The sequence below is a fragment of the Haliotis cracherodii genome, unplaced genomic scaffold (genome assembly GCF_022045235.1).
Source record: "Haliotis cracherodii isolate W230 unplaced genomic scaffold, xgHalCrac1.p SCAF_2, whole genome shotgun sequence".
Taxonomy (NCBI): Eukaryota; Metazoa; Mollusca; class Gastropoda; order Lepetellida; family Haliotidae; genus Haliotis; species Haliotis cracherodii.
In genome coordinates this window covers 64,462,661-64,474,584 of record NW_027266275.1, presented here as the reverse complement: position 1 = coordinate 64,474,584, position 11,924 = coordinate 64,462,661, and the positions used below count along the sequence as shown (strand labels likewise).

Sequence of the window (11,924 nt, the reverse complement as noted above, 5' to 3'; positions counted from 1 at the left end):
GGTTACAGGTATGATACGCAGGATTCGGGGTCTATTTTAGAGGGTATTCGGGATGTGGCAGTGTGGTACGCGGGATTCGGAGGGGTGTGGGGTGAGGGTCTTTTTAGAGGGCATTCGGGACTCGGTTGTATGATTTGCAGGATTAAGGGTCTATTTTAGAGGGTACTCGGTACGTGGTAGTGTGGTACGCTGGATTCGGACGGTCTGTTTAGAGGGTATTTGGGACTCGACAGTGTGGTACGTGGGACTCGGGATTTATTTAAAGGGTATTCGGCATTCACGCGCGCTCACACACACGCTTTATTGAAACAACAATCAATACAATAAACCACGACATCATAATAAACGTATCTGCATGACTACATTGATTATTAATATCATTTTTTTTTTGGTTTTTCATGATAACAATTCTTAATTCGTTTATATTATAAGTCTCGACGGTAACAGAACGTGCGCGCACGTGCGCGCGTGTGTGTTTGGGGGGGGGGGGGGGGGTATCATGAAATAATTAAAGGATAAACCTGCATGTTTTCAATAATTCTCAATTCGGCTTATTGTTGTAATTTAAAACAGGACATGAGTTTGTACCCAAACTACGAAATCTATTAGGGACTGGACATCCTCACATGGGGGATTTCGGATGAAATATAATCTAGGGTTCGCCATAATTTAGTTCGTGGTCAACAGTCAATAACAACAACACACCAGCGTCAAATACTCAGTCAACCTATCACGTTATAAAGCGCGCCAAGCGGTGTTTTGCGCGTCAAAATTCCCGCCCTATAAATAGTACAGTCACGTGGTTGAAGGAAATCCTGAAGTTATTTTTAGAAATACTCACATCGAAACGAGGTTCAGAAGACTTCCTGTTACATTGGTTTGACGATCACATATAAGTATTGTGGTAAGTTTCCAGCGTTCTTTGCTCTATGATGTATCAGTTTGCGGTATTGAGTATATGAAGTAAGTTCTCTAGTAGCAAAATAAGTGAAATAATTGTGTTTATTGTGATGTAAACTCGAGGATAAGATTCATTTGTCTGTCATGTCAGTCAAAGTGATGGCTCCAGTTTCTGAGACTATCGCATCGTTGTATGCGTTTCAGGAAGTATAGATCTATATAGATGAAATGATACAAACAGATCATTCTACGAATTAACATAAACATTCCACCAGTACTGTCACACGGGAAAATCTCAGTCGGACTGAAGATTATAGACCTACTGTCCACTCTATCTCGGAAACTGCATCAGTGAACGTCTATCTCTTTTGGATATTGAAAGGTAATTTTTAGATGGTTATTTAGATGTATAAACACACTCTCCTGATGGCCAGAACATTAAAATACGGAATGATTATGCAACTAATGACAGATCACTGTGTGGTCAGTCCCATAAACTGATACAATAGCACAAGTAACTGTGTACCATGTCAACTGTTAAAACACCTGAGAAAGTTTGTTTTTTGTTTAATGCCACACTCACCAATATTCCAGCTATATGACAGTGGTTTGTAAATAATCGAGTCTGGACAAGACAATCCAGTGATTGATTTCATGAGCATCGATCCACGTAATTGGGATACTATGACTTTCATCAACCAAGTCAGTGAGTTTCACCCACCCAATCCCGTTAGTCACCTCTTATGACAAGCACATTCACCTTTTACGGCAAGCATGGGTTACTTAAGACCCAGGATCTTCAAAGTGGTAGGCCTAGAACAAGAACTCTACTTTTGACATGTTCAACAATGAAGTAACTGATTGATGTGTGCTTGTTAATTGAAAAACACTTGAGTTGTAACAGAGCCATGTTATTTGTCAGTTTGCTCTTTCAAAAAGTAGGGATGTCATTGATAAATAAGTTTTAGTATCATGATATATCGTGATTCTGAAATGTAAGAAATGTATATTGCACGATTCTTCCGAATGCACAAAATGTCAGATTGAACCGATGTATGTTTAAACTAAATATTTCATTAAATCTTTATCTCAGACGTATTTGTAATATTTCTTGATGTCTCTAATGTGATCTTCTATCGCTTGCCACTATTCAGTGTTTTCTGTCTTAGGGAGCCTGCTTCTTAATCATCCTACCACTGTAAGACAGTTGGTTGTGAGTTTACAGACAATTATTTACTTGTCTGCTTTGCCGTTACTACTTTGAAACCCAATAGGACCCAACACTAAACCTCCCTGCCCCCCCCCCCCCCCCTATATATCCTCTGCACAAAGTATATTAGTCGTGTTATGTTATTATTGTCAAGTCTGTAGACTTTCTGTAGTAGTGGTTTACGTTTGTTAATTTGTATCGATACAGCATCAACATTAAACATTTACTGATACAACGATGTCACAATGTACAAAAAAAAGTTCCTTCTCCTTTCTCATCCTTCATGTGCATGTCTTAGTGGTAACTTACTGGTAAGGCTTTTTATATTTTTAGGCTTTATTTATTTTTTTTAGACTGACCAACAAAAACAAACTGAAATTAAAAAACATATAAAAAGACTTATGACAATTTTTGGCTGAATTGGAACAAATATGAGATTTTATCACCGCAGTTTGTAAGAAATGGTGAATAATACGTATAAACATCTTTATTCTAACAAACATCCCAATCAGTTATGTTCCGGTATCTTGCCATGGTCATGATGTTAAAACTTGTTTGTTTATCTTTCATTAATCATTGTTAATCATGTTAGTAGCAGTATAAATCTGGAAGTTGAAAAATATTTTATTTTATCCATACAACCATCATTGTGAATTGTTTGATAGGCATTACTTAGAAGTTGGCAGATGCCAAAGTAGACACAATTTATGGATAACAACTTCTTTAATCATGTTAATACTGTAAAAAGCGACCTTTCAGTGTAGATCCTGATACCATTGTCAAGCAAGACAACAGTATAAGGATCTACCCGAAACTTTGCTTTTTACAGTATTAAAGAAGTTGTTGTCCATAAATTATGTCCAGTTTGTCAACCATCATTGTGTAGGATAGAATAGTGGGGGGAAATCAGTGAGATGCACAGATTATTTGGCAAATCTTTACAGCCTTACTCATATTGGTTACCATGGTTACTGGACATGGAAAAAAATGTTAAACTGTCTCAACATGCCAAGCAAGGAAGTGTTGTGAGGCTAGTAAGTTTCTGGAAGGAAATGATGGATGTGTTAGATAGATACCATGTATACATGTAGGCAAACATTGTAGTCATGGCAGTGGGAAACTGTGTAATATGGGTGATAGAGAATCTCACCCAGTGTCTTTGACATTCTATTTATCATCCCAAACGTGTTTGTTTATCATTCATTAATCATGTTAGTCGCAATATTAATCTGGATGTTGAAAAATATTTTATTTGAGTTTTTCTCTACCAACTGCATATAATATGGGTGATAGAGAATCTCACCTAGTGTCTTTTGACATTCTATTTATCATCCAAAACGTGTTTGTTTATCCTTCGTTAATCATGTTAGTAGCAATATTATTCAGGAAATTGAAAAATATTTTATTTGAGGCCAAGGCTCGCTAAATTCAATGTTTATTCCTAATGCAGGATATTTACCATCCCCAAACACACTCGCGTGATAACCTCTATATATCACACGGTGGCATGTATTTCAGGTGTTTATCACATACATCACATGGTGGCATGTATTTCAGGTCTATATTACATATATCACACGGTGGCATGTTTTTAGGTGTATATTACATATATCACATGGTGTCATGTTTTTAGGTGTATATTACATATATCACATGGTGGCATGTTTTTAGGTGTATATTACATATATCACATGGTGGCATGTATTTCAGGTGTTTATGACATATATCACATAGTGGCATGTATTTCAGGTGTTTATGACATATATCACATGGTGGCATGTATTTCAGGTGTATATTACATATATCACATGGTGGCATGTTTTTAGGTGTATATTACATATATCACATGGTGGCATGTTTTTAGGTGTATATTACATATATCACATGGTGTCATGTTTTTAGGTGTATATTACATATATCACATGGTGGCATGTTTTTAGGTGTATATTACAGATATCACATGGTGGCGTGTATTTCAGGTGTATATTACATATATCACATGGTGGCATGTATTTCAGGTGTATATCACATATATCACATGGTGGCATGTATTTCAGGTGGTGAAGTGTCCCTGGAATGACACAGCCAGTAAAGAAGGGAAACTGGAGGGAAGTTAAGACACTTGGATCCGGTGGTTTTGGGACGGTGGTGCTATGGGAAAATGAGGTGAGTACATTGTATTCAACTGGATGATCAGTGTGAACCTGTGTTACGGTTTATTATCTGATGTCCATCTGGCTGTCTCACCTTTAATATCACCAGTTTGTGCATATTTGACTACAGTTACTTCTCTGATATTTATGGATAACTTATCGATAATAATCTATATCGATAGCTCACCATGTCATCAGCATGATCAGTGTGAACCTGTGTTACGGTTTATTATCTGATGTCCATCTGACTGTCAGTTACGAAGGAAATATGAAATTCTTCTCCTAATTTACTGAACATAACTTATCGATAATAATCTATATCGATAGCTCACCATGTCATCAGCATGATCAGTGTGAACCTGTGTTACGGTTTATTATCTGATGTCCATCTGACTGTCAGTTACGAAGGAAATATGAAATTCTTCTCCTAATTTACTGAACATAACTTATCGATAATAATCTATATCGATAGCTCACCATGTCATCAGCATGATCAGTGTGAACCTGTGTTACGGTTTATTATCTGATGTCCATCTGACTGTCAGTTACGAAGGAAATATGAAATTCTTCTCCTAATTTACTGAACATAACTTATCGATAATAATCTATATCGATAGCTCACCATGTCATCAGCATGATCAGTGTGAACTTGTGTTACGGTTTATTATCTGATGTCCATCTGACTGTCAGTTACGAAGGAAATATGAAATTCTTCTCCTAATTTACTGAACATAACTTATCGATAATAATCTATATCGATAGCTCACCATGTCATCAGCATGATCAGTGTGAACCTGTGTTACGGTTTATTATCTGATGTCCATCTGACTGTCAGTTACGAAGGAAATATGAAATTCTTCTCCTAATTTACTGAACATAACTTATCGATAATAATCTATATCGATAGCTCACCATGTCATCAGCATGATCAGTGTGAACCTGTGTTACGGTTTATTATCTGATGTCCATCTGACTGTCAGTTACGAAGGAAATATGAAATTCTTCTCCTAATTTACTGAACATAACTTATCGATAATAATCTATATCGATAGCTCACCATGTCATCAGCATGATCAGTGTGAACCTGTGTTACGGTTTATTATCTGATGTCCATCTGACTGTCAGTTACGAAGGAAATATGAAATTCTTCTCCTAATTTACTGAACATAACTTATCGATAATAATCTATATCGATAGCTCACCATGTCATCAGCATGATCAGTGTGAACCTGTGTTACGGTTTATTATCTGATGTCCATCTGACTGTCAGTTACGAAGGAAATATGAAATTCTTCTCCTAATTTACTGAACATAATATCGAATAGTTTCCAGATCATAACACCATGCCACGGACTAGACAACACAAACATTAAACAATTGGGTTTACTCAGTGTTAGAAATTGGCACTAGTCTTGTAGTCCTTGCCAAATCCCCAATAGTTAAGGACCGCCTCCGTGGTCTAGAGGTGGAGCGTCCGCCCAGAGATCCCTGGCCGCGTCATACCAAAAAACGTTAAAAGATGGTACTTGTTGTTACCCTGTCTGGCGCTCCGCATTAAGGGGCTAAAACAAGCACTGGTCGGCTCGGAGTCAGTATACTGTGTCTGAGTGGGGTATTCATGTTAAACTGCTGCATGGTATCTCAGTGAGCTAGCACTATAAATCAGCATCAGTCCGGTCTAGTACAAGCACACACACACACACACACACACACACGTGCATGCACGTTGCTATATAAGTGCAATAATCTTGGACGCGACGTTAAACCCCATTTCACCTCACCCAATAGTTAAGGTTTCAGAAGGACTATTTTTGCTATTTTTAAGGATTTCATTATATGTTGTCATGATAAGGACTAGTGGACTAAAACATGAGAACGTAAGCAAGCCCTGATATGATATGGAAACAAACTTGGCTATTAATCTTAATATCTTTACCAGTATCCAAGAATCTCATCTTTAATAGGGGCAGTCAGGTAGCCTAGTGGTTAAAGCATTGGCTCGTCATGCCGAAGACCCGGGTTCGATTCCCGACATGGGTACAATGTGTGAAGTCCATTTCTAGTGTCACCCGATGGATATTGCTGGAATATTGCTAAAAGTGGCATAAAACCATACTCACTCACTCACTTAACTTTAATATCACCAGTGTGTGCTTATTTGACTACAATTACTTCTCTGATATTTATGGATAACTTATCGATAATAATCTATATCGATAGCCAGCCCAAGGTGTCTGCACCTAATGTCCGTCTGGTCAGCTGCCTGCTGGTGCTGGTTGTCCAGGCTTGGCCTGTGATTAGTTCTGCTACTGTTAGGGCTGGCTAAAAAGATTGATAATCGGAATTATCGTCAATTGGAAGAAATATTAACGATTATCTATATGAAATTGTTGTCAATGATAATAACTTACATAAACTATTGTGATGAAATAAAGTTTAGATTTACTGATACAGACTTGTTATTGTCAATAATGTCAAACGTCAAAGACGGAATGCAACTGATTTTGTTATATCTCAAATGTCTTCAAAGTAATCTATGCATAAGTGTGTCACAGCTCACCAGTGATATGAAATGTGTGGATACACCATGCACATGTTAGCTGTATGAGGAGGTAAGAAAATAAACTTCGCTTGTAGTTCTCTTTTATTGCATGCATGCTCTTCTAAGATCAAAGGATGTATAGTGTGAAAAGTTAACTAGTAGAACAATCGTATTACCGGGACTTGCCGTGGATGTTTTCGAACAGATTATGAAAACTCCATTCAGCGATAAACGGTTGATTATGCAATGAGAAGCGTTATGTGCAAATGAACAGCGAATATCAAAGCAATCACGGCTGTTTAAAACTCTCAGTATTAAAAGTGTACATAAATTTTGGGAGCCATGCGATACCGCGCGTAGTAACCGGGGTAGCGCTTTATCGAAGAGCCCAATAGCGAGGGATCACTGTATTATCAATCCATATTTTATGCTGTACCTAGGTCTTGAACTGCCTTGCCTTTATACACAATGTGCATATCTTATGTAGGGTGTTTCACATGAAGTATCATTTATGACAATCTATGGTGCAAATTTGCCAAAGTTTTGTATTGCCTTGCATCAGTATCCGACTGTCAGGAAACTAGTGTGCAGCTCGTGTAGTTTTGTTCAGTAAATATTATTGCGCCCGACCCAGAGTTTTTAAGCATCTATTTTAAAATAGCCACCATTAAATTTAGATGTTAAACAGTCATCACAATCTGTCAATTTACAATGGCTTAGTACCACAAAGGTCAGTTCTCCTTATACATATTTATATGTATTCTTATTTACATGCTTTCGTGGCCTTCATTTGCAGATAATAATAATTTAAGTTTGTCTCATTTTAATTTCTTTTTGCTTAAAAGGACAAAATAATTACTGAGTCTTGATGTGGCATGAGATTTGTATCTATTTACGTTTTTAGATTTAAAATCATGATCGATCAATTATATTGTCATTTAATAATAGATACGTAGCTATACACTCACAAAGTGTTTTTTTTTTTACCCATGTAGGATACATAGGCAATAATAATTAAAAAAATCACAATCTACCCATATCACTCTCAGATAAACGCAAACAGATATTGTTTGATGTATGGACGTAACTTTAACATATACTGAACAACAAAAGTTCCTGTGATACCAATACGAAGATGTGTTGCTTGCATCCCAACCAGAGGTGGACACACACACTATTGATTTGTAAATTGACATTTTGGGATGTTCATGGGTTTTTTATGAAATCACTTTTTCTGAAGTCAGTATGGCAAATTAAACCATTTGAACACTTACAGGGGTCTTTTATCTGTTGCAAACCGAAATTGTTTCAGATTTGGTAAAAAACATAACTTTGCATTAAATCTTATTCAATGTCACAGGAACTTTTGTTGTTCATTATAGTATATATAAATAGGATTCTGATTGTTTTACTTTCATTACCAGGAGAATGGGGAACAAATCGCCTTGAAGCGATGTCGGGTGCAGAACGAAATGTCGCCCAAACATCGGCAGCGATGGAAGATGGAGGTCGACATCATGAAGCGACTGTGTCACGATAACGTGATCGCTGCCCGGGAGGTCCCTCCACGACTTGATGTCACTGGCGATGAGGTCCCCCTGCTGGCCATGGAATACTGTGCTGGGGGGGACCTTAGACGGGTAGGTTACTCTCTCAGCATTTCCAGTTTTGTAAATAATAATCTCACATTTTTTAAGTGTGGTCATTAATGTGAACCGCATGTACTGTTTTTTGTTTGTTTGTTGTTTAACATCTACCTGGGACAATAACAATATGACAATAACAAGATGTGCAGTTGAGCAGTGAGCATGTTAAGGGAAGTAACTGAGTGCTATATTGGATGGCATTGTTTTTCAAGTATCAAGATTGTTTTGTTTGTGTTTTTTTTAAAATGGAAATAAAACCGAAACATGCGGCAGACTTTATGATGATGCAGGTGGTGCCTGAGAAGCAAGACTATTATCTTTTTTAGCCTTATATGATAATCATGATAATATTCACTTTTATTTATGTTTTTCTGATATCTCTATTCCTTGTACATGATTCAATGTGTGTTGAGGGGCGGTTGGGTAGCCTAAAGCGTTTTCTCGTCACACTGAAGACCCGGATTCAATTCACGACATGGGTACATTGTGTGAAGCCCATTTCTGGTGTTCCCCACCGTGATGTTGCTGGAATATTGCAAAAAGCGGTGTAAAACATCACTCACTCACTCCCTAATGTGTGTTGACTAAACTGAGAGGGACAAACTTCAATCCACAGGTGCTGAACAAACCTGAAAACTGTTGTGGGATGCGAGAGTACGACATTCGCTGCTTGGTGCGGGACATTGCGCTGGCTGTGGAGTATCTCCATGACAACCGGATCATCCACCGTGACCTGAAGCCTGAGAATATTGTACTGCAGCAAGTGGAGGAAAGGGTAAGAATCAAAACATACGGTCATTTCATTACTGTTTGTTTGGTAGATCTTTGGAATGTAATATTCCAAGAATCAGTCACATACATGCATGGAACCCATGTCCCTGTTGAGATTTCAGGGTAGATTGGTCTCCAGTTACTGATGCTGGTGTTGAGAACTGACTACAATGGATGACGTGGTCACATTCGCTGACTCGACTAATTGCGACCCAGCGGCATGAATCTTTGCTCAGCTTTTAGTGATAGGTATATCTGGTGTATCCAACCATCTTCCCAAGGCAAGGGCGTTAACTGTCTATAAAAGTCCAGTTTTCACCCTTGCCGGACTAGGCTGGAGTTTCATAGCACGGCCGTAACGCCACCGATGGCCATTACAAGTTCTATGTCCCTCCTATTGATCAGTCAGATTCCACCTCTCATATTACTTGCATTTGCTTCTAACAAAAAGGCAGCGCCCAGTAAAAGACGATCTAATTGATAATCAAGATCTCTGCTGTAACAAAACGTGTCTTACCTCGCAAAGTGCATCAAATCACTTTAGCACCTTGATTAAAAACATGAAAAAATTTGAAAAATATCTGTCGACACCAGTTGACATAGACATGCTCTGCACATCCTGCAGTCGACCAAAATCGATGTTGTTAACGAACCGGATATCTAGTTTGTTATGCGGCTTTGATTGGACGATGCAAAGAATTGTTAGTCCACCCAAAATGTAACTTCGGAATAACAGCCTAGTTTGGCATGGGTGGAAACTGGACTTTTACAGTCAATTAACACCCTTGCCTCAGGAAGATGCAGGCCACTATACAATAACTGGGATATTGCTGACTGGCATTAAACAACGCTGACTCTCTGGAAGCAAATAGTTCCCTGTTCTTCCATCCCCTGGGTACTGCACATGAAACCTGTTATGGCATTGGTAGACTGGGGAACTGTATGCTAATGTTGTGCTGGAGCTGTCAGCCCATGTTGTCCTCTGTGTTTCAGACTGTGTACAAGCTCATAGACTTGGGCTACGCCAAGGAGCTGGACCAGGGAAGTGTGTGCACCTCATTCGTTGGAACTCTGCAGTACCTCGTGAGAACCTTTTCATTTCATCTTGCACAATTTTCAAAATGTTGCCCCTGTGGTAATTCTTGGTGAGAGTAGCTTTACAGTGCTCCTTGTCATTTCTTACTTGTCAGGTGTAGGAACTAGAACTGACTCATACAAATGTTGTGTCAAAGGTGACTCGTGTAATGTGACTCATGTGATATTGGACCCGTGAAGATCCGGCGTAGAATAGGTCTTCAGCAACCCATTCTTTCTATAAAAGCTAACTATGCTTGTGGTAAGAGGCGACTAACGGGATCGGGTGGTCAGGTTCCCTGACCTGGTTGATGCATGTCATCATATCCCAATTGCCTGGATCGATGCTCATGATGTCAATCACTGGATTGTCAGGTCCAGACTCGATTATTTACAGACCGACATCATATAGCTGGAATATTGCTGAGTGTGGCGTGAAACAACAAACAAACAAATAAAAATCATGTGATATTGGGATTGAAATCATGTCTTCCTGCTTGATATCAAATCCTGTCATGTACTGATGACATGGATCTTTACTCACGCTATCAACCACTGGTTTGTCTGGTCCAAGGTTATCTACAGGCTGCAATTACTCAGCTGGAATACAGCTGAGTCAGCTATAAATCACAGAACATGATCACAGACATCTGTGACATCACCAAAATACACTCCCTTGGGAAGCGGTACTGTGATTGAAGTGTTTGCTCATCATGCTGAAGGACCAGGTTTGATTCCCCACATGGGTGCAATGTGTGAACCTCATTTCTGGTGTCTCCCGCTGTGATATTGCTGGAACACTCACTCACTCACTCACTCACTCACTCACTCACTCTCCTGGAAGCCTGCTTACTATAGCTAATACTTCAATGTGATTGTCTGAAAAGAGTTAACTTCTTTTACCCAGCTATTTACTACAGAATAATCTTGGTACAGGTCCTGAATAAGCAAAGAAATATGTTAAAATTGCCTTTCACATTTATTCATGAGGGGGGGGAAATGGCTCAGTGGTATGTGCTGCATCCCGCTTTGGAAAGTTGCCTCCCTTAGTTGACCAGGATCAGCTGGTTGTGATTTCACATCTCAGATGCACCCCCTTGTACATATTTTTGTCACTGCTTGTGTTAGTGCAGGTTTGCCCCCTGTGTTACGTTGACATGCTGGGAGGTAAATAAATAAATGCAGTTCACTGACTCCGTGATTGTGTCTGCCCCAGGCCCCCGAGCTGTTTGCGTCCCAAAGATACACATGCACCGTGGACTACTGGTCGTTTGGGACAGTTGTGTTTGAGTGTATTGTGGGATTCCGGCCTTTCCTGCCCACCGTTCCTCCAGTCAGATGGTGAGTAGACTCCAGAGGGCACCACTTGGTTCTGTCATCTTGTATGCTTCCACAGTGTTGATCTAGACATCATGATTAATGCCTTGTGGGAAATTAGATGCTAGCTTTACGTTATGGTCGTCCTTTTTTGCTTGATCTAATCAAGATCAACCTAAACTATGGAGGCACTAAACCATCTGGGGGTCTGTTACCAATCTCTTGCTCTCAACATCATTACTAGAACAGTGATGAACTAATAAAATAAATATCCAAACAACAATGAACACCTGGTTTGTTTGAGTTGTTAA

The 11,924-nt window shown here is 39.0% G+C and overlaps 1 protein-coding gene across 1 annotated transcript in view; it reads left to right on the top strand.

Annotated features, from left to right (window-relative positions):
* Positions 1-841: 841 nt before the first annotated feature.
* The window catches only part of LOC139469415 (inhibitor of nuclear factor kappa-B kinase subunit alpha-like), a 37,743-nt gene continuing 26,660 nt past the window's right edge, over positions 842-11,924 (top strand). The window contains exons 1-6 of the mRNA XM_071251580.1: positions 842-904; positions 4,168-4,276; positions 8,230-8,445; positions 9,068-9,226; positions 10,216-10,305; positions 11,513-11,637. Coding sequence (XP_071107681.1) covers positions 4,187-4,276; positions 8,230-8,445; positions 9,068-9,226; positions 10,216-10,305; positions 11,513-11,637 — 680 coding nt within the window. The 5' untranslated portion in view covers positions 842-904; positions 4,168-4,186. The remainder of the gene's footprint in view (positions 905-4,167; positions 4,277-8,229; positions 8,446-9,067; positions 9,227-10,215; positions 10,306-11,512; positions 11,638-11,924) is intronic.